Here is a 23,057-nt window from a genome sequence, read left to right as displayed (position 1 = left end):
GCGGGACACGGCGCTCAGCAGCGCCACCGCCGGCGGGGAGAGAGAGGTGGCCGGCGCTGGGCAGCCCTGTCTCGGCACGGCCTCAGTGGTGTGGGGCAGTGGGCGTCGGGGAGCGGGGCGGGAGTCCCCCTCAGCGAGAGGTGATCCCCGAGCCCTGCTGGAACCTCCAGCAGCCCCTCTGCAGCCCAGGGGTTCCTGCTGGTTTTGCCGGTGCCAAATCACCAAGCGTTTGGCCAAACCTGCCCATTTCTGAAGAACAAAAAACACAGCGCGGTTCAGTGCCCTTCCGCTCAAAGATGCCCAGTGGGTGAAAAAGTAGAAGCGCCTTATTTCTAGGGTTAAAAACCAAGGTTTGAGAGATGAGATCCACAACTTTGAATATGTTGAAGGACATATCGTCCCAGCGTCACATAGTGCAGGTAATCCTCTCTCCAGAAATGGACGCATTGCATTTATTCTGGTTATTTTTTGTGTGGCACATATTAGATAGCTGCATTTAACTCATGAAGCACTTGAAAAGCTTTTCTGTTGTCTTTCAATTCCAATTTAATCAAAATTTAATGTGAATTTATAAGTAGAGACATAGATGGTGCAGAGCAGTGATACATCTCTTACAAGTATAAAGCTTGGGAATCTGAAAACAAAGTTACATAATTGCCTACTTAACCACCTAAAAAAGGTGTAAAAAATATAATTGCACATCTTGCACTCTTAGGTTTTTCATTTTCCACTTCATCATTATTTTGGTTGCTCTTGTTACTCTTTTAGTTTCTGTGTACTTCCAGTGCTAGTCATGTCATTCCAGATAGTTTGATCAGCCTTGTGAGTTAATTCCTGAAAAACCAACTTGGTGCTGAGTGAGCCCAGTGCAGAATAAAGATGATGTAAGACTGCAGTAATTTAATATTTAATCAGTCCGTACCCAAAAAGTGAGCAGTGTTAAGTGAGAGAGAAAGGAACGCAATTTTCTCCAGGGCTGGCAGGGTCAGCGTTTAAGGTCTGTCTCGCATCCCAGCTGGGATGCTGTGTCTGTAACCCACCTGGTACCTAGCCTGAGGGAGACACCTGCCTTCTGTGAGGGAGAGGAGGCACAAAATGGTGAGGGCTAACTACTGTGAGGAAGGGGAGGCAGAAAATGGCGGGGTATGCATCCTGTGAGGGAGGGGAGGCACAAAATGGCAGAGTATGCCTCCTGTGAGGGGGGGGGGGGCCACAAAATGGTGAGGGCTACCTTCTGTAATGAAGGGGAGGTACAAATGTCAGCGTATGCCTCTTTTGAGGGAGCGGAGGCACGAAATGGTGGGGTATACCTCATGTGAGGGAGCGGAGGCACAAAATGGCGGTCTTGGGCTGGCTGTGAGGTTTGGTGTGCCAGGCAAGCAGCCGGAATGAGGCCTGTAAGGCTGGCTCAAGGCAGAGTGTGAGCATGTGAATTCACGTGAAGGTAGTACATGTGTGCAGGTTTGTTTTCCATGGGTGTGGAGCTCAACACTGCCTTGGGTGTGACCTCTCCTGCCTGTGCTCATGGTGTTTAACCTAAACCTCTTAAGAGCTAAGAAGCTCTTGGTGTTGTGTGAACTGGACTGCTTGGAGGGATACCATACGGCACTCCCAGTCACTGTTATCCAGGTCTTAAACGGCTGTAGGAAGTGTTTCCAAAGCTGCCACGAGATTCTGATCTGTAGTTTAACTTTGGTTTTTCAGAGAGACCGTAGGTTAAAGTGACTCCTGCCCCTGGCTAGCACAAAAGGCAGGAACGGGAAGGTGCTGGTGCCATGAGGCCTACAGGGTTGCCCTGAGTTCATGTTGAGTAAGTGTCAGGCCATCTGCCTCAGGATTAGGCATCCAAAACAGTAATCCTAGCTTCCTACCCTACAGCTGTGAGTTAAATTTCAGTGCTTTTCTCAGATAAACCATTTGGAGTTATGCCCTGTCAGTTTAAAGGTTGTTGCACAGGTGAGACAATTTCTGGGAACATCCGGTCAGTACTGAATATATCAGTTAAAAAAAGCGAAGGTTCCCCCCTGTCCGTGCTATACAGTGGTGATCAGGATGGCACGCCAGAAGAGTTAAATTTCTTTGTATCACTCACTTTTAGCAAAACATGGAAAACCTTGAAATTGGTGGTATAAATAGTCAGGTTTATTAATTTCTTACCAAATAAACTATAAAACCACAGTGACTGTGGATTTTGGTTTGGGTTGGGGTAATCTTTTTAGATGTGTGTTTGTTCGGGACTTAACTAAGATCCTGGTCTATTACTAGGATGCCTGTTTACTGCTGTAATACAAATACTGTTGCAAGGGATGAACTGTGGAGGCATGTATGGTTGGACAGTGGATACTTTGTTCTTTGTGGAAGTATATATGAGAATCTTCAAAGAGGAAGAGGTAATAGATTCAATTAATTTAAATTATTACATTTCTAATATACAAATTAACAGGGTGGGAAGAAACTTCAATTGTGGTTCCAATTTCACCCCATCTGCTTAATTGTATGTGCAGTAACACCACACCTTGGCATTTGCGAAGTGGCATCAGGTCTCCCTGAGTTTGAAATGTGATTCCTAGCCATTGATTACATAAAATTAAACTGCTGCATAAGTACTTTGGAAATTTGACAGAGGACAACCCCAGCATCAAGAGACAAATAATTAAGAACTTTATTAGTGCTTTCCAATTTATATTTAAAAAAGTTGGAATAAGAAATAGTAATAACTTCAGCATTGTACAGTCATACGTTTTGTTTTGTTGAGCCTGTTTCTAGGTACTATTTTGAGCATTTCCATCAGCTGCATAGTAGCAGACTTAACAAAAAGGTATACTATCAATCACTCCGGGTGTTGGAGCTGACAGCTGTAAGTAAATACAGCTGACAGCTCAAATAGCTGTTCCATTGACAGTATGTGGTCTAAATGTGTTAACAAATGTGTGGACTCAGCAGTTTGGGATTAGTTTCACAAATAAATTACAAAATAGTGCTGTGATCCAGCAAAAAGCACAATGCCTGTGTATCCCTAGTCTGCACGCTTTGTTAATTCTGTACCAGGCCTTTGTAGCTCTGTGTGAAAATGTAACACTGCAGCGAGATGCAAGGGTCCTGCCTCTGTTCTGAAGAGCATTGTTCATCTCCCCCAGATTTGTTCTTAGTGTGATGTCAAGGAATGCGAGCAGCTATTTGAGTGTCACGGTGAGTAGAGATGGTTTAATAAGGGTTAATAATGGTTTAATTCTGCTTTGCAGAATCCAAGATTCCATAGTGGAAGGTAGTAAATTTATACTAGTTTTGGTTACAATTAAGAATATGGAGTCACTGAATAGCAATAAAAACCCTACTTTTGTGAAAAACTGGAGATATTTAAATGTTTTGATTTGTTTGATGTGTTAGGAAAGCTTAGGCATTGTCAGTAGACTGAATCTGTAGTACCCATGAAAGAAAAGCTGGGAAGAGTGGATGAGGAAGGGGCTAGACAGGTAAAAGGAATTCAGCACTGAAGATGATTAACAGTAATATGTTAGTTATGTCCCTGCTTATCACAGCAAGACTTGAAAGAGAGAGAATTACATGAGGAATTATGTCATAGTTTGATGTATTTAAGGCATGGTATTGTTTTTTCATGCTGAGAGGTTAAATAGCCCACTGTTTGTTCTTTTATATTTTATATTTAATTTTAACTGTTCACAGACAGGATAATTGTTACAGAGTATTAAGGGGTAAATAATGTGAACATGCAAAGGAACTAAGGAGACCTGTATTCTTGCTGGAATCATAAGTATTCTGGTATTTCCATAAGTATTCTGGTATTTCCAAGTATTTTCTAAAAATGTATTTTTATAGTTGTGTCTAATAAAGTTTTAGAATATAATTTACAAGTGGCAGTTCTGGTAACTAGTTGCAAATTTTATTTCAGTCTGTAAACATGATTGTTAGCTGTTGCTGATTTCTGAATACTGTCTCTGATTAAATCTTCGTACTGAGTATGCTTGATTAAGGCAGTCCTTAGTCCTTATTTCCATTTCATTTATTACAATGATTGTAGAAATTAGCTGCTCATGTTCTTCAGTGTGCACCAGTATGTGACAAATGATGCAACGTACTGTGTCCTTGCAATATGGTAAATATATTTTTCCTTCTTTGTCAGTCAGTAGGCCCCTGTGCGGGAGCTCTTTCAGTTACAACTCCCTCCCTGCTTGAAAGCAATCAGAATTCAGCGTGCCATGGCTGTAGAATGATGCTTAGCCATGACATTTTGTTTTAGGCCATGAAGCAGAAAGGTATCTCTGTCAGTGAGAAAATGCAATTTGAGATATCACTTTCATGTGTTTTACAGACAAGACCAACAGCATTTGAAAGTATGATTTAGCACCTGCGGGATCCCAGGGAAGTGATAAGTTGATTTTACTTTAAAAGTTTCTTGTATTTCAGCCTACGTCAGAGAGTTTCCCTTTAATTAAAATGCAAATTCCCACAGAAACCAGTAATCTGCTGCAGTAGCTGCTGTACTTTGGAGCTTTTTTTTTCAAGGTACTTTTTATGTGTGTGTGATGGAAATGTGTGGAAGGATTCCTTTAGCTGCAGTACTTGGCGTGCTAGAGATACCTCAAAATAGCTCAGAGTAAGTGACTTGTATCTTTCTTGTTTGGTACTGCAGCACACAACTTGTATTGAATAATAAGCTGTAAACAACTGAGGCATGTTTCAAGCTAGTAACGATGCACAAGTTTATTATAAAACCTTTACATACAAATTGGGTAAAAGATACATATCAGGGTAGTTGCCAGAAAGTGCTTTTTGTTCTTTGGCATCTTAATTGGTCTTAAGTAAGTTTTGTAGCTCAGATGTTTTACAGGAACTTCTAATGCAGATGACTTTAATATATTCTGTTTTCTGGAAAATGGAGAGAGTTCTAATTTCACTGAAAAACTTCTTTTGGGTCAGTGCAGTACATAAATCTTCTGTCCGCCTCCTGTCCAGTGACTGGCTCCACCAATGCGTTGCATCTTAGTGGAGAGTAACAGAATTTGTACATTGTCTCTGGGTTTCTTTGTGTAGGAACATGGTGAAGAGGCTGAGATGTTGAGAGGAGATAAAGTTCAGAGTGCAACAGCAACTGGAAACTTCTTTGTTTTACATGCATTTTCCTGCTTAATGTAATATGGTTAGTCAAGGTCAGGAAAGTTAATTGCCAGTGAAATGGAGAACGGTTTGTTACTTACACGTGAACTAGTCCAAGACCCTTCTGTCATCAGGCTGGTTTCATTGCCAAGAACAAACTTTATTTCTTGTGAATATCCTGTGACATCCATCTTATGCTATGAGAATCTCCATGGGTCTGATCCTTATCTTGTGTAAATCTGAGTAGCTTTTTTAAGTCCTTGATACTCTAGTGAATTTTGCCAGGTGAGAACATTTCTTAATGTTAAGAAAGATTATTTAAATTCGGTGTTAAATTTTTAGCAGTTTGTTAGTATTATTTTTGCACAATAAAAGGAAAAATGTCACAATCATTTTAAATTCTTGTGTGTCCTGAGTATCCCAGTGTATGAATAACTAAACTAAGGTGATTTAAACATTTTGAAATGGGACAAAAATTCTATTTTAAACCTGTTAAGAGGTGTAGGGTAATATATACATGCTTAAAGCAGTAAATGTTTCTTGCTGGTTCTTCAGTACTTGGCTCCCAGAAGAGTAATTGGCTGTAGAGAAGGCGTTAGAGGCGAGTACTCAAGGATGAATCATGATTGTGTTTGTGCTGTTGTCTAGCGAGAAAAATTCAGTGTATTTAAATGCTTTTGCTTCAGTGATGAACACATTTGAGGCTAAGAGGAATTTCTTAATTACTATTATGTTAGGCAACATAGCCCAGAAATACCTGCTAGAATACGTTGGAGCTTTCTCAACATGCATTTCTACAAGGCTTTCCCCCACACTTTTAGTCCTCCCTTTGAGAAAGATGAAAAAAAAATACCACAACACATCTTTTGCTTCCCCTCTATTTTTTAAAGCCTTACAGTTTATATGAAGACTTAAGTCCACAGAGGCTTTTTTTTTTTTTTTTTTTTTTTAAAATCTTTCCACAGGAAAGCATATGATTTTTAACTTCTCTTGGTTGGTTAATGTAAAAAAAAATACAGCTTGAAACTGCAACACTCTCATGTAGAAACCATTTCCTAGGCAAAAAATAAAAAATACTGCTTTTCATTTTGAAGTCAACAAGAGATGACTCCTCACCTACCTGCTAGCTATATCTGAGCCCCTAGTCTTGGCCTAAGAACTGAGGGTTTTGAGGGCTTCAAGCTTAAAAAGTCTATTGTAGAGAGAACTCCCACTGAGTTCAATCAGATCTATACATGAGGCTCTGATAAGATCAAGATCTTTGAGAGATTAACACTTTCTGTTTAAGAATTCATATGTTTCCATTTATTGTTCAAAAAAAAACAGACAAGCTGCATTAAGTAATTAATTTTTATTGGATATTTTTAAGGGAAGTGTCTGGTAAAGTACAGTTTAGAACATGGTAAATGGTCCACACAATGAAAAAAAAACATTAATCAGTGTTTCATTATATTATTAAGTCAGTGAACAAATAACAGACACCGTCAAGATAAATACATAAGGGACTGCCGATTTTCAAGGTTTTGGAGTTTTTCTTGCAGATTCATCCTGATTCTATCTTGTTGGTCTCTTTGAACCTCTAAGATTGCACCATTTCCTGGAATTCTGTGAAAAATAAGACAATATTTGCAGTAGAAATAGTAAAATAAAAGGATTAGGAAGAAAAGATTAAGTGCTTATCAAGAGATTTAGAATCAAAACAAGCAGAAAGCAGTTACCTGATAGATGATCAGAATGGAAGAAACTTGCATGCAAGAGAGACATTGCCTAAATTTCCTGTTTAGGCAGACAAATCTAATTAATCAAACAGCAGATGGAGAAGCAGTGATTTGCTGACATTTATAAGGAATAGTAAGTGCCCAGGGTAGTTCTAGCCTTCTCTGCTTAATAATGATTCTGGGCAAAGTTAATGGAATGGCCAATGTGGAATCAGAGTAAGCGGACCTGAAGCAGGATTAAACATGAGTCCATGTGTCCTACTAGCTGTCTGTAGGGCTTCCGCAGTTGAGAATTGTTGGTTTAGATGAGAAGTTAAAGCTTAAAATGTGTGAAGCTTCATGTGGTATTGTGGTGTTCAACAAGATACCAGCATTAGGAAGGTTTTTTTAAATGTCTTCAGTGAGTTAAGAGCATCTGATCAATCCTGTCCCAGAAAGACTATTAAATATATAGATCGCTTCATAAATCATGTGGGGTTGTTCTGGCATGTTTCTTAAGGAACTGGATTTAATTCCTTTCAAAGAAAGGAACAGAAGAGTCCTGTGCCCCTAGCGCAGTGCGCTGGGCAATCCTCACGGCAGCACATTCCCTGCGTGCCCTTCCCTAAGCTCCTTTCACGCTCGCTGGGCAGCTTGCTGCTCGTGTGGGACAAGCTGCCGTTGGCTCCAAGCCTTTTTTGTGTGCTTCCTGTCCAAAACGAGACCCAGAAGGGTGGAATCAGGAGATTGTGAGGTTTCTGCACTGAGCAGCCATTAAACCACACCGACATTTCCAGGGGGTGGATGCAATCTGCTGCTTCCTAAAACAGCCGCTCCTTATCTGATGCGTAGCCTGGCACCGGAGGTAAATAACCTCCATCTGCACGCACAGAGCCTTCTGGGGTATCTCGTGTCAGGGTAGTGACACTCGATCATGCTGTTCTCCTTATGCAAAACTAATAGTCAACTGTATGCTGCTAGCTCCTGCACATTGAGAGTGATTTGACTGATACTAGTAGAATTTCTTTAGGGAGATAACTGCTGTAAAAGAGCCTTTGTACGTGCTGGTGATTCTGCTGTGCGGGGCTGGTTCTTTTGTCCTCGTTTCACATGTATGTAACACAAGTGACCTGGTGATGCTTTACATCAGAGTAGGTGGGAGGAGAAACAGGGAGCTGTTCCTTGCAAAGCAACTGGAAATTTATGAGTGGCAGTGAGGAAGCTCCTTAGAGCAGCTGGGTAGTTGTTGTTTTTCTTTTTTGTTCTTTTTTTTTTTTTTTTTTCTTTTCTTTTTGACTTGCTCATGCATGAGGAGTTGCAGAGATGAAGCGGTAAGGTCAGGGACCATTTCTGCACTCACACAGGTCAGTACTGAGAGGGTTTCAGCAAATTAACTGGAGGTACATTCAATATAAATCATATAAAATCATCAATATAAAATAGAATCATGCATCACTTACAACACATCTTGAGGATCTTAGTTCTATATAGAAATAAATACCTTCAGCCCCAATTTTACCATCCCCATCGTGGTCTGCAGCTGCCAAGAAAGTCTTGGTTTCTGAGGCAGTTAACACTCGGGCTCCACACTCAAACCTCTGAAGGAAATACCTGGTTGGAAAGCACCTTTGATTATGATTTTTCAGAGCATACAATTCTTTTGTTGGCTATATTATCACACTGATAGCTATCTGTAAATAAATTATCTGCCACAAACACTGGAGGGTAAATTTTCTTCATGTACAGTTCTGCTTTGTATGTCCAGCCCTGATGCGTTTGGATTTTGCCCATTACCAAAATCCAGCCCCAGGGAGTTATTTTTTTCTACACTAAGCAGTAATGGCAGGTATTTACTAATTTGGCTTTGACTGTAGGGATTGTCTACTCAAATGCACCATTCACAACCTGCTGAAGGGTTTATGCTGAAGGTTTTAGCATATCCTGAGGCACCCTTTTATGGAACAGTTCTGGAAAGAAAAAAAGTGGTAATTTGTGGATAGGCTCTTACTAGTCAAAGTAACACAGAAATCCTTACTTGAGCTCATCTTCCTCGATAAAGCCACTTTGGTCGTTGTCGAGAATCCGGAAGATCTCCTTGAGTTGGCTGCTGCTCTTTTTAGACATCCCACTGATCTGAAAGAATTTTTTGGGACTAAAGGAATCTGGAGCTGAAAATAAATTAATAAATAAATTAACCCCAGACCACTATGTTTACTATTCCTAAATGGTCTGAGGATGCAGCTTTGTTACATTTTAATTGTTCTAATCATGAACAGTAGGTGAAGGCTGACAAAGAATAAATTTTGCTGTATTACACCATACCCTGGTAAACATCAAGAAATCACAGGGCGATAGGTTACAAACAATCTCAAACCACCCACAAATAGAAATCTCATGAACAAATATACTGCGACAGCTGCTACGGAAAGAGACTACAGAAGTCTGAGAGTATGTGTTTGTTCAGTGTGCTTTTGAATTAGACTTGCCATGTGTTACACAAAATAATAGATTGTTAGAGTTTTGTTTTCTCACCTTGGCAGTCCCGCAGAGCAGCAGCGATGTCAGAAGGGCTTAGAATGTCTGTGAGGCTCATCTTAAACCTGTTCAAAATTATAAATTGCAAACAGATTTATGAAATGCAACTGCATCTTACAGCAAATTGTTTTTTCTATGTTTTGAGGAATACTATATGGCTAATGATTTCTAAAGTTAGATGAACCCATTTGATCAGACTGAAATTGCTGCTGTTCCTAGGCAAATTAGAAGATCTAGTATGCTACTTCTTTAAAAACAGTACCGCTGAAACAATACTTTCTAATGAGATGGATCACGTAAACAGTATTGTGAGTTGATGTACAATTTTAAAGTCTTTTTTAATCTATTACCTGCATCCTGGTTAAGTACATCATAGTACATTCAATATTACCATTAATCTATCAATGACTCTTACTGGAATGCATGGCATTTGGCAATACAATAACAGTATAGACAGTGGGAAACACTGAAGTCAAGAATGTTTGCTTCTGTTTTCTCCCCCAACAGCTCTGAAGAATAAAAAGAAAACATACTTATCTACAGAAGGTCCATCCACATGTAATTCCAGCAATTAAAACCTTAGAGCAATGGTTACTGTACTTACTACTGGTGCAGCTCTACACAGTAATGTCATTTAACTCATCTCAAGTCAGCTGCTCACCTTTATAGTTTTCTCAGCTAGGTAAACGAAATATAGCTGAGGAGATACCAGGCAAAATAGTGTTGTTGGCTGTGGCTTGCCACTCCGACTTATAAAGGATTCAAAATGTGACAATAACCACTACTTAGGTTACTGTTTCATGGATCAAATGTTTGATTTGAGACCTAGCTCAAATTTCTTCCTTAACTAATTAAACTTTTCTTTCTATTTATATCCTAAGATAATATGGACAAGAAGAACAATGTGTTTAATAAATCCACTTGGGATTAATTAAGTACGACTCTGCCATCAAAACATAGCCTTTCCAACTCCATGTGTGCTAAATATTTTCAGTTAACCTCTGGACCTTCCCGTTGCTGCTGGAAGCTGACTCCAGCAGTCAAAGCCTTATGAAATTGAACTAGGTTGGTTTCCTGAAGTCTGTCTGTCCTTTGGAGCACATAAAGGAAGTTGGAGATGAAAGATTTGAGGTGATAGTTTGTCCTTCTGACAAAGATAACTTGTCACTAGGGTAGAGGGAAAGTGTGGCATAATTTAGGGGAATCTTTCTACAGTAGGCTTCATTTCATGTGTCCTGACCATTTTCTAAATTACAGAGCCATCCCTAGTCCGGGTTAGAACAGAAACCAGTGCGTTCCTTGACAGCACAACCAAGTAATTAAGCAAAGCTGAATAAACTAATCTTCTTGTCTGTATCCTTGGAAGATTATGTATGGTCTACTTAATAATTTATTTCAATTATTTTAAATTGTACTAAATCAATAATAGATTTACTTGAAATCATAGGAATCAGACTTTGCTATTGTGGAGATAGAGGTATGTACAGTTTACAACACACATACTCAGTTTCCCTAATGAGAAAATAAAATTGCAGATATATAATAATGGACTTTTGTGTGTGTGTTTTTCAAGATTATTAATTTTGGAGGAAAAAAAAAATGGAACAGCAGAAATGAGGTTTTCCTTCTAAGAAAAAAAATCTATTTCATTAAGCGGATTTATGTGGACAAGACTCTAGGATGAAGTCCAATAAAAGAACACACGTATTTTGTTTAGTTTATTGTATAATGGTCTGTTATGGTATGTAAATTAATGTTCTCTTAATACCAGAACACTGATTTTTTTTTTATTTTTTATTTTTATAGTGGCAAAAATTATAAATTGAGCAGTGAAATAGAGTAATACATCTAAGATGGTTCTTTTCACATTGGTATAACTTTATGGAATGTGGTAGTTTTACTCATTTATTTAATGTCAGGGAGAGGAGAGTCAGGCATAGCATCTGTTTATGTGAAAGTGGATAGAGAAATATAAATTACAAATAACATGAGAAAGCAAACATCAGTTAATTACAGTTTTACCTTTTTTGATATCTCTTTTGTACAAAATTAAAAGGTATAAATCACAAATAATCAGACATGACGATAAAGCATCCCAAATATCAGCTGCATAAGAAGAATGCTTTCTTCTGTTTCTTTCAGTATGAAAACTGTTTATAGTGACCTGGAAGGACTCCTCCTTATTAAATCTAAGAATCATTGGCTGATGCGCATTAGAATTGTCTGAAGAAAACCAAATGAACAATGCTTATTTGTGTATATTGAAGATCTGATCTCAGGTCTCTTAACGTTCTTTCTATTTAATGTTCTTTCTTTAATATTTTCATTTAATGTTCCTTCCTCTTTGTCTGGTACGGTATGTTGATATTGCTTCCTATCTAAGATTTGCATGCTGTTATAATCTGCAGTAGGAATGAAGTGCATACATGCTTTCTGCAGAACCACTCAGAAATAATTCCCATCACTGTATGTACATTTTTACATTCCGTTGTGAATTTTCTCCTTTATGTCCATCTCATGTTAATATGAGATTTCACAGGTCTTCATACAGCTTCCCTTTGACATATTTTATAACCAAGATGTTTCTACAGGAAAGGTTTTTTTGACCTCTGTAGTAATGCTATTGATTTTACTGAGAGCAGAATTTCACTGCTGGACTTTATAGGAGCCTTCCTTTATTTTTGCTTGCTACTACACACTGCTGAGCTGCTAGCTTTGTGTAAATCTTTGACTTGTCATACTTCACTAATTATTAAAAGCCAATGATGTGGAAGAAGATGATGAGATGAAGGTAATTAAATAATACTCAAGTTCAAACTATGTCTGCAACTTATTCAGGCATTGTATTAAAGTATAAGCAGCAAATGCTCAAAGAATGGCCTCGGGTTAGCTTATACGCTCTGTTGTGGCACACAGAGTTCTGAAATGTTTTTACATGTGGCAGAGAGCATTTAACAACAGTAAAGTAATCAGAATGACTTTATATTAAAAGATGATGTCAAACAGAAGTGAGCTAATTGCTACACTAGGTTCATTATTATTGCTTATGCAGGGATATTGTAATGTTTGAAATTCAATGCTGACAATGGAAGTGATGCTAATCCTGCCTGAAAGATGATTTACAAAAGCCTAAAACAGCTGAATTTCAGAATCAAGTTGATGTCACTGTATATTGATACAGGCAGGAATCTAGGGTTACTGGTATTTATTTATTTATTAATGACACTGCATCTGAAGTACAGGTTTCCCTCTACTACAATTAGAATGAAATAATCAGGGATGATATATTATATAAAGGGGTATCTTAACTAGATAACCTACCATACAGCTAAACTGTCTGCCTGCTTTCCTTACTTTTGGGATATGTGTTAAATTAGTTGATTGTAATCACTGTAGGGGCTCAAAAACTAAGAACTGTAAAAGAAAAATTGTAAAAGATTATGTGCAGACAGTGTAATGCTATAGAAAAAAATACTTGTTCCACAAGAAGTGTAGCTGCTAGGTAATGAGCAGTTTACAATAGTGCAAAATCTGATACAGAATGTGAGTATTGCAGTTTCCAGGAATGGTTGCACTTGTGCCTGTAAAGTACAAGAAAAAATATTTATTTTGATGTTTTTGTTTGCTTGTTTGTTTTTGCTCTACTAGGTAGTTTTGGAAGTGCTGTTGAGTTTTTCTTCCTAATATTTATGTACATCCATAATTTACTTCTGTTGTTTTCCTCCTGAGATGTCTCTGCATGCATTATGCATTACAGGAATATTATCTCCTTTTTTTGTTTGTTCATTTCAAATCTCTAGAACTTAACTTGAAGATGTAGTTCTGAACAATACAGAATGTTCATATTGATAAGTTCTTGGTAGGAATCTTCTACTTTTTACCTTGGAATAAATTTGTTTTCAGTGAAATCTGACAGAAAAAATAAAAAAAATCAAGTACCATTAACTAATACATAGAGGAAAGTTGTATTTCAGTAAATAATTGACAGGTTGTGGACTAGTCTTGTACTCTTTCTGTTCTGTTTGGTATAAAGTACAGTTAATTGGTAAATCAACCCAAGGCATGACTTGAAGCAGATGCAACGTAACGTCAGGAGATGTCTCAGATGAGATCAGAGGAGAGGTGTTAACCTGAGACCAACTACGGTAGTGTAAAGAGATGCTGTAGCAGCTGTTCTAAACCCCAAACAATTCCATCTTTCAGCCCTGGTAGTGTTAGGGCTAGAACAGTTGTATCATGATCCTAGATAACAGTCTGCCTTTGTAATGAGCTTGGAAGTAACTAAAACAGATAGTCATCAACCTATGTGGTTGGTCATGAATGCTGATGTCTCAGTGGTGATGGCAGACAATCTTGGTGTGAATATAGCTTCTCTCAATGGAAAGGGCCTCTGCAATGATGTGTGTTACATCTTGCCGCTTCAAGCTGTCTCTCAAAGTACATGCTTTAATTGTATAGAAAAAAATACAGAATCCTATCTGAGTGGTCTCTTGGGCCATAGCCTTTACCACATTTAGCAGAGAGGTTTAAGAACATGGTTTAGTATCTGAGTTTTATTTTGTACTTCACATTATTACAATGAACGATGAAATCCAGGCCTCAGAAGCCTCAGTGACAAAGCCTTTTTTTTCCTTTGCAGCAAGCAGAGGATATCACCCAGAAGACTGAGCAGAGATTTGGACTGTTGAATCCAAGCTACAGGATACATCCCACAGTGCTGTGGGTCTGGAGCTAAACAGAGACAGGTATTTCTTGTGTTAGGAGCAATGTTGTGAGTGCTTTCCCCAGTTCAAGTTATGTCCTTACCATTGTGTGTAAATGAGAAAATTTCAAAATGATAACATGCTAACATTAATAACATAGCTAATTCATAGAGATGGTTCTGATCTTAACATGTTTCCACTTAAAAAGCTCTCCTGGAAGAACTCTGCTAGCATTATATATGCTATGTGCTTGTCTTCAAATGCACTTGCAAGTGCTTCTGGGACTCAATAACACTATTTTCTCACTGTGACCCTGAACATAATTGTCTAAGATGTTTTTGACTGCTGTCAGCATTGTAGGTAGTATCAGATGGACTGATCTTTGAAAGTGTAAATTGTTCAGATTTTCTGCGTATTTTAAAAGTGACTGTGCCCTAAGGTTAAAGACTGTCAAAGAATCTGGATGCTGCCTTTTGTGGCCTGTAACAGATACGTACAGCAGTACTATACTGTTACCAAAGGCCTTTTACACGTGGGTGTATTTCACTATGACCCATGGTGTACAAAGCCACCGTAAAATAAAGCAAATAACATTGAAGTGTTTCCAACTCTTTCCGTATTTACTGCCTCTCTTTATTGATATCAGTGGGATTTCTACAACTTACTTCAGCAGTAGTCAATCATATATGGATGTTGTATATGAGGATGTATAGCCCTTAACAACGTATAAAGTAAAAACTACCCTATAAATTAGTTAACCTTGTCATAAGCAGTCATCAAATGTCACTTGTAGAACAGAAATACCCTTCTAAGTAGAGGGGAAGCAGAACAAAATTCCATTGACAAAAGTTGACCGCATATTTAAAGACTGGTGGAAAGAGTTGGATAGAAATACCTGCTGAATATGGGTCCGTAGTCCAGACCTAAGAATTTATCACTCCACTTCACTTAAGGGAGCTGAGTGGGAATGCATGTTTATGATCATGCAGTGTTCTTTCCAGTTGTGGCCTTATAGGCACAATATGAAGAACTTTCTTAAAGCACAAGATAAGCAGATAAAGACTTTCCACAGTACCTGACAGCCTGTGTGAGTGAGAGACAGGGAGTGAAAGAGAAAGAAAGAAACTAAAAGAAAGAGTGAGTATTCTGGTAGACAGAAACAACATTTTCTCCACTGATCTCCACTGATGTTTAGTGGTAATGCTGAAAGCAGGAAAATTCTAAAACCCTAACATTCTGGAGTGATCACTGAAGCTGATATCAGGCCTACCTCATCATTAATTTTTTAGTGTCCTTAATGGAATGATAAGTGGTGAAATTATTGTAGATTTGTATAGAGCTGGCAGAATAGTCAGCGTGGAAGAAAGTGTGCTTAAATAAAGGAGGTGCCTGAGCTGTCCGTGCATTTCTCTCTCTTAGCAGTTAAATTGGTACGGTGCTTGAAGAAACTCAGGTGACCCGTGTTACATGCTGAAAATATAAAACATAGTATTAAATGAGATGCATAGCATTTTCTGGCAATGACAGCTTTTAGCCTTGCAATCAGACTGCAGTTACTAATTCCTCAGAATTTCATTAGTTTATTACTCTCCTGAGATGCCACTGAAATAATAAATGTGAATTTGTTGGACGGATAATTCTTTTTTCACTGTTCAGGAATTTTCTATAAAATTAGGACCTTGATTAAATTCATTAAAGTTAATGGAGAGATATCTGTTGGCTAATCCATAAGGCATTAACAAATTACTGAGTATTCATTAAAGTCATGTAGCTTGCTTTAATTTTTTGTAGTGTTGTAATTTCCCCAGCATGATATTGATCCCCAACATTGTATTAATATTCTCCTGCTTCTCTGTAATGTCTTACCATAAGCATGTCATGCATCAGTACCATTGTAGCATTAGCAGATAATTTTGAAATTAAGATTTTGGTCTACAAGTACCAGAACATCTTCTTAAATAGCTCCAAGAAATGCCATCTGAGACAGTCAGACAGGTTTTGGCAAGATTAATGCCCAAAGAAAGACCTTTCAAAGAGTTCCAAATCTTTTCCTTTCCAAATGGTAAAAGGTAGGTTTATTTTGTCTGTTTGTTTTTTAGAGGGGTGTTTGGATTCTAATTATTTTTATTGTATACGTAAGTCTAAAAAGAACATAAAGACTGTAATGCCTAGGTAAGTACTGATAGTAATTAGGTAATCTGATTTGACAGCTGTGTATATATTATGGCAAAATTGTAATGACATCAAACTCTTACTTTTTAACCAGAACTCTAATGTAGTCAGTGCACAAACTGGATGAAATTCAGTTAATGTGCACTGTCCAGAATTTTACATTTTTATCATTCCTTGTTTACTTCTTGCTATTTCAATCTGTCTGTAAAGAAAAAAAAAAATAATTTCATAGTAAGCTTTTTTTATGGTGCCCTTCATTTTACTACCCCTTCTTCACAAATATTTATGCATTTACTTACCTTGTGAGGTGTGGACATTGTGTTATGCTCAGTTATGAGACGGAGAAAAGCAGAACATTGATTACTTTGGGGCAACATGCCCCAGTTTGTCAATATGGAGGCAGGGACTTGAGTTTTCAAAGTGCTTTTTAGCTACTGTATCCAAAATGCAGCTCTCTTTGCCTGCAGTTACACTTGTGAGGGCTGGAAAACACTTTTCCTCCAAGAAGATTTCTGTGGAAAAATAAGCAATTTAGAATTGTGGTAGCAATTAATACTCTTTGCCTTGATCATACAAGAACTCATTGTGGCGTAAATTCTGTTGATATGATTAAAAGATACAGAATCTCTGTTCTGGCTGTGTGTGTGCAGACCTTCCAGTCTCATACTGAAAGAGGAACTCTGGGCTCTGTGCAGGTGGACCCATGTTGTGCTCCTTTGTTTCTCAGAGCAATGGTGTGTAACTAGCTAGTAAGTACAGCTGGTATGCTTCATATGTGATCTGCTGACCAACTTGTCTAGTACGGGGGATAGGAAAGGGCCTTGCACATAGGATTTGCCACAAAAGGGGATTCAGTGGGCCCACCAAAAATATTCTCCTGGTGCAAATCAGCACTACAGATCTTACTTCTGACCTCCATCCAGCTCCCAGATTCTGAGGGACAGGGTCCACTCCTTTGGAAAACAAAATTTTTATTGTTCTGTGTTCAGGGATAATTTAATCTGGCAAAACTGAGTCAGAAACAGAAGTGAACAAACAGGATACTAGTAATGTTCTGGCTTGAATTAATTCAAACAGAATGCCGATTTAACTTCTTTCAAGTGGAGCAATAGTGCCATCAGGTGGACATGAAGATGAGTTATTCCTGGCAGAATTTTAAATGCATTTATGCTTCAATAATCTGGATTCATCTTGATCCACTTGATCTTTCATTAAAATTAACAGTTTAATTAACACTAAGTCCTGCCATTTAATTAGTTTATGAAGCAAAATCAGTTGCATAAAGAATGACGCAAAAACTTCTGGATTATTAAATACATCTCTTGAATATGCAAGTATAAGATCACCATTTAGCATAATCAGTTTTTATACCCCAAAATTTTATTAATTCAAGTTTTTTACAGCATTTTCTAGCTATTATGCAAATGTTGAAAATTAAATGGCCCACAGAGATGCTTTTAATTTGTCCTGCTCTTAACATTTTTACCAGGATCTTTAAAGACCAAAATTCAGGTGAACAGAGTGGACTCCCATTCAGTCTCCCAGTGGTATAATGAGCTTCTGCATAAAACACTGGGGAAAATTGTGTAAGTAGTGCTTGCGCTACTTCATACGTTTTTTAGCAATACGAAGTCACGTACCAATAATTGTTCGTGACCTTTCAAGGTACAAAATGTATAAATAAATAATGTACTTGCAATGGGAAAGATTGTTCATGGCACAGATGTTGGTCTTTATTTTGAGTGTCTCTTAAGATTTGATGAGGGCTTGAAACTCTGAAAAAGAAAGAAAAGAACAATAAAATGACACCATATTTTGTAACTGAATCTTCAGAAAAGTACTTTCTGTATCTCTTATCTGAAAATCATTCCTTAAATGTAGCACATTGTGTATGCATAATAACGGATATTTAAAACATAAGAAATGTTGCATACAAGTGTCATATTGTATCAATAGTTCAATAATAAAGCAATGAAATTATACACTAAGTGTTTATAAATATAAGTTTGGATTCCAGTCCTGAAATCTCTGCAGCTGAAAAAAGGGACTGACTACCTAGAGCTGAGGGCAAAATACAAACACACTCCTGTGTTAAATCCTTTCTATGACAGAGCAGAACTGAGCACCTCAGAATCAGATCTGGAACAGCCATTGTATGGAGCACGGCAGCTGCCTAGAGCTAGTCACTAGGAAGTCCCAACAGCACGTATTACTCCATTCCATAAAGGGAGTCTTACCATCCACTCCAATTCTACCATCTCCATCCCTGTCACCTGCTGCCAGGAATGTTTTGGGCTCAGCATCAGTCAAAGCTCTGGCACAGGCTGAGAAGTTCTGCAGGAAAAGTCTGTTAAAGATGAGAGGAAAAAAGTGAGACATACCTCAGTAATGAAAGCGTTTGGAGGTAGTTGTTGGTAACAGCTGTAAAAATCCAAGCCTGATTCAATCCTTCAGACTATTTCAAAAGCTCTTTGTGAAATTCTTTTGAACTCAGTGGAAAAACTTCCTTCTTCAGTGAGACTAAGGGTAGGAAAAGAAGAGGGTCTTGAATTGTAACACATAAAGATGAATTTGATATATAAACTGAAAAAACAAATTTAAAAGTTAAAGTTTACCTTGGCAACTCTGTAGGCCAGCACCAATTTCACCTTCTGTCAGGATACCAGCAAGAGCCATGCTACTGAAACTGAAAAATAACATTGGATAGAGTTCACATTGATCTTGCTCTGTCAGCCTTTGACGCTGCCTCGTGGGCAGCCGGGTTTGATTAGTGGGACACTTGTAACATAGGTCCCAGCGCAAACCAAGGGAGCTGCCTTGCAGGAACAGGCTATTCCATCCGCAGTGCATCTGCCTTGGTGTTATCTCTAGTTATGGCTTCAGGTGCACAAGCTGAGGATGAAACCAAATGTATTTATAGAACTGCATGACATTGTGGAATCTTTGGTTATTTCCATGCTTTTTTTTTTGCATGGATCTGGAGATGACTTGAAAAGCTCCCGGAGGAAAGATTCAGTTTACCTTGCTGCTTAGTTTTTCCCACTCCAAGAACAGAAAGCTCTTAAAGGTAAAAGATCTGCTGTGTCCTCTTGACTTGATTGTTTTCCAGATGATAGAGATAATGACTTATATAGATCTCAGTTAAGCTCTCTTGACCTTTTACAGAAGTTCTGGAGCCACGTGATAGCTCAGATACCCTAGGGGATAAGTTACTGTGGCTAACAAGACCTGCTGGCTAATCAGATTGATATTTATATCCCAAAGGAATGTGCATGGTGTTTTACACAATATATAAGGTTTAGTGACATCAAAGTAAATCGTCTCGCTTGCACTTATTTATAATCTAGTGAGTGATTTTTGAGCTGTGAATGAACTTTTTTTTTTCTACTTAAATGATAGCTGCAAATGGACATCTTCATTGTATACCTTGACTTCCAAGTGTTCAATCCTGACACTAATTGCCCATGAAGTATTACTCCTGTAATTGCCTTAATAATCTTCAAATAATGTTACAATGATACAAATGTAGTAAAAATAACTGACATGCAAGTAGAATCTCACATAGATAAAACTTGCCATTATAAATCAGCCCAAGGTATTTTTAATAAGCTCATACATAAAGATTGGTTACCCAATTACTGCAATATGTACTTTAGACTATAAAAGTTTAATACTGAAGACATTTTGCTCAGTATTAATTCACTACATGGTACACATTTTGAATCATAATAGTAAATGTGCCCATTTATAGAATGATGGTTTTCAGTCGTTCAGCAGCACAAAGCACTACACACCAGTTAAAGGTAAGAAGTGAAGATGTAAGCAATGGAATCAGTAATATTTGGTTCTTCTTTTCTGTATTGAGAAGATAAACTTCCATAAGGATTTGAACACTGGCCAAGCACAAGCTGTAACTTTTGTCTTGCTGGGTCCTCCACTTGGCGATCTCATGAAATCTGTTGGAACTCAGTGGCCTTGAGAAAGGCTGAAATTACAGTGGTGTAAAAAGCCATTGGGTGAACATTACACGCCCACGTATTTATAGATATGCATAGAGTATTGTTGTAGGTTTAGATAGTCTTTGAGTAGTGCCATTACACATAAAATAAATCCTAACACTTGGTCCATGTAACATAAAGCTGTTGTCTTTTCTCCCAGCAGTTATGTACATGAAAATATAGACAAAGCCTCATCTTGCACTTAGTTTTTCTTGGATCTTTTCTTCAAGAGATGAACTTGGGCAAGGAGTGCTAACTGTATTATTCTAAACCTATGCTATACGATAAATTTAACATTGTGAAAGCAAAACTTTCTGGACTGTATAAAATCAACTGAGCAAGTTATTTTTAAAGACTTTTTATCCTGAACTGGAGAATGTATAAATTTAATGATCCAGTCTTTCTGTCTGGGAATCTAGCTTTGCCTTTGGGTCAAATTCCTAGGAAATAATTGAGAATATGGCATGGGATCAGAGAAGCTCTAATAATTGTGCTGGAATTTCTGAGCATTCAAGAAACAGTTCTTTTCAGAAGATTACAAAGCATTTATTGATACAACTTTTTTAGTGTTTATGTGGTTGATTAGAGCTTGCCTGTAGATGGCACCAAAGACAGTTACGTGCAGCCATGAAAGCTCCAGGATTATTTTGGGTGAGAGGGAACAAAAAAAACAGAATGAGAATGGGTTCGCAGGTAGGCATTCATAAGGAAGGAACAGAAGAGGAAAGAACTGATATTTAAAAGAAAAAAGTCTAATTTACCAAACCAACTGAAAGACTGCTATATAAAAAAGTTAAATCGAAAACTCAGATATAATTCCAGACCTTCCTTTAATGATAGGAAGAACAGATTATTTCACCTACTTAACAAAGCCAGGTTTTACTGTATATATTTTTTATGCTGGCTAGATAATACAGTCTGTCAGGGAGATCATTGCAAATCTGAGATAGGCTGGTTGTGGAAACCCAGGAATTAGGGCAGGAAGTTAGTGTCTGAGAAGTACCTGCTGATGAACATCTAGGTGTGATGAAACCAGTGCAATTCCTTTTCAGTCAGGTATTTGCCTATTTTAATTTGACAAATTTCCCTTTGAACTGTAGGGTCAGTGATGTCTTTGTAACTGCAGGGGAAGCCATTGCTAGGAGCACCTTCTTTTCATATTGTGACCAATGTGGTAATCTGATTTTGTTTTCTGGAGCTTGATACACACAAGCTCTGATTTTCTTGTTTTCATGAGTGTAAGACATGTTGATAAGCAAATCAAAAGTTATTGAGCAACCATATCCCATCTGTTTGATGGTTTTCTCCTTAGGCCTTCTGTACAGAAAGTTTTCCTGAAAGTCCATACCAACCTAATGTTTCCTGTGTGTGCTTGCAAGCTAAAGTAATGTGGAGATTCAGTTTCATAAAATACGAACACTTTGAATAAGTTCAGATTCCACTGCACCCACTTAGTATAATGTTGTAAAAATACAAGCAACTAAACATAAAAATGTTATGTACATGTCTGTTCAGGGATTTAATCAAGATGCAGCTATTTCGGTAACCCATTCCAGGAAATGAATCCAGCCTTGGCCCCCTCTGCCCACGCTGGGTGAAGGGCTCCAGGCGCCTCTGATGATGCTGCATCAAAGATTTTCCACATGGGCTGGCAGCTAACTCAAAGAAGAAGCTTTACCAGTCTGTGCATGTAACGAATGTGCTGACACCCCCTTGTCCTTTCTGTGCTCTCTTACTCCTCTTGTTAGAAAATGAATGCCAGATTTTGAACAGTTCGAGAGCTGAAACTGAATCTGAAGTTTACAAATGGCTCTAGGTTGGTATTTCCAAAGGAACAGTGTGGTGGTAAAATTACTTGGAGTATTCTCTGGCAACATGAAGTTATTAGGTAGCCAGCTTCCACTAAATATCAGGAGATTTTATTTTTTCCTGTGTGGTTCTGCTTCTTTATCCTTTCTTTATCAGGACAAACCAAATTTTATTTTAAGAGAGAGCGCATTCAGTGTCTGGAGCAATAGGTTGGGTTTTGACAATAGGTTTCCAAACCCTGACCCACCACATCCTTCTTGTAAGAACTTGTGTAGGACAATCAAAATTCTTTGATTCAAAATGTTTTGATATCCCTCTTAAAGAGATCATATTAAGTCTTTATTTTGTAAGAGATATTGGGAGTATTAGAGTTGAAACTGTTCCTACAGGGTAATGAGGGGACTATGTATGCAGCTGAAGTGTGGTTGAGAACTCACAGTCATTGGGCTCAGTGGGACTCAGATCTGCTGCTCATGTTTGGAGTTGATATTTAATTGTCTTAAGTGAAGGTAAAACATATAAACAAAAATTCCTTCATGCTGGGAATTAAGAGGCAGTATTATACTGAATAGGATGGAATTACTCTAGAAACTGAGCACAGATTATCGGTGTGATACACAGGGTGGTGTTAGATCCTTTCTGATTTGATGTAGCATAAACAATTTATAATAGAATATGGGCTTTAAACTGTGTGCTCTTCAATGTTTTATGTGTGTAATTTATTCATAAAAGCTTGATGCTGAGGATTTAATCTTTATCAGATTGATCAGAGAGGTTATAGACCCTCCATGTTTGAAGATACTCAAACTCATCCTAGAGCAGTATGATCCTAGTTGGCCCTGTGGTCAGCAGATTGCACCAGTGACCACCAGAACCCTCTTCTGGCATAGATTACTCCGTGATCCTGTGCCTTGGTTGTGGTAACATTCTGAGACTACCATTTGTCTTTTTGCTACTTAACGTGGCATCTATATAGACATCCTGCCAACAAAGGTTTTCTCTAGTGCTATGGCAGTGTGACATCCACA

General features: G+C 38.0%; 1 protein-coding gene and 1 long non-coding RNA gene across 5 annotated transcripts; one reads left to right on the top strand and one right to left on the bottom strand.

Annotated features, from left to right (window-relative positions):
* The first annotated feature begins 65 nt into the window (after window positions 1–65).
* On the top strand, window positions 66–22,512 carry LOC118174393. Of its 2 annotated transcripts, XR_004754636.1 has the most exons (5): window positions 66–419; window positions 1,705–1,810; window positions 3,138–3,189; window positions 13,987–14,092; window positions 21,777–22,512. It is a non-coding gene; the product is annotated as an uncharacterized LOC118174393 (long non-coding RNA). The 2 variants fall into 2 exon arrangements; XR_004754635.1 differs by lacking the exon at window positions 66–419 and having other exon boundaries at window positions 1,317–1,810.
* LOC118174388 (parvalbumin, thymic CPV3) lies at window positions 6,448–16,549 on the bottom strand. 3 transcript variants are annotated; one of them, XM_035339703.1, is made up of 5 exons: window positions 10,009–10,102; window positions 9,345–9,412; window positions 8,848–8,980; window positions 8,314–8,423; window positions 6,448–6,720 (listed from the first exon to the last, which is right to left on the bottom strand). In XM_035339703.1, the coding sequence occupies exons 2-5, from the start codon at window positions 9,403–9,405 to the stop codon at window positions 6,695–6,697; spliced, it is 330 nt and encodes a 109-aa protein (XP_035195594.1). In that variant the 5' UTR covers window positions 9,406–9,412; window positions 10,009–10,102; the 3' UTR covers window positions 6,448–6,694. The 3 variants fall into 3 exon arrangements, with proteins under 3 accessions (XP_035195594.1, XP_035195593.1, XP_035195592.1); XM_035339702.1 differs by lacking the exons at window positions 6,448–6,720; window positions 10,009–10,102 and adding exons at window positions 8,107–8,206; window positions 16,522–16,549; XM_035339701.1 differs by lacking the exon at window positions 6,448–6,720 and adding an exon at window positions 8,108–8,206.
* Window positions 22,513–23,057: the final 545 nt, after the last annotated feature.

This window comes from Oxyura jamaicensis, chromosome 14 (genome assembly GCF_011077185.1).
Source record: "Oxyura jamaicensis isolate SHBP4307 breed ruddy duck chromosome 14, BPBGC_Ojam_1.0, whole genome shotgun sequence".
Classification (NCBI taxonomy): Eukaryota; Metazoa; Chordata; class Aves; order Anseriformes; family Anatidae; genus Oxyura; species Oxyura jamaicensis.
This window is presented reverse-complemented; position numbering and strand designations above follow the sequence as displayed.

What these genes read in the sequence shown, in the direction of transcription:
- LOC118174388 (XM_035339702.1), bottom strand. Translation starts at nt 9,405, where the DNA reads ATGAGCCTCACAGACATTCTAAGCCCTTCTGACATCGCTGCTGCTCTG. An exon ending in TGCTCTGCGGGACTGCCAAG is followed by an intron (nt 8,981 to 9,344) that starts GTGAGAAAACAA and finishes ATTTATTTTCAG; the next exon opens with CTCCAGATTCCTTTAGTCCC. An exon ending in ATCGAGGAAGATGAGCTCAA is followed by an intron (nt 8,424 to 8,847) that starts GTAAGGATTTCT and finishes CTTTCCAACCAG; the next exon opens with GTATTTCCTTCAGAGGTTTG.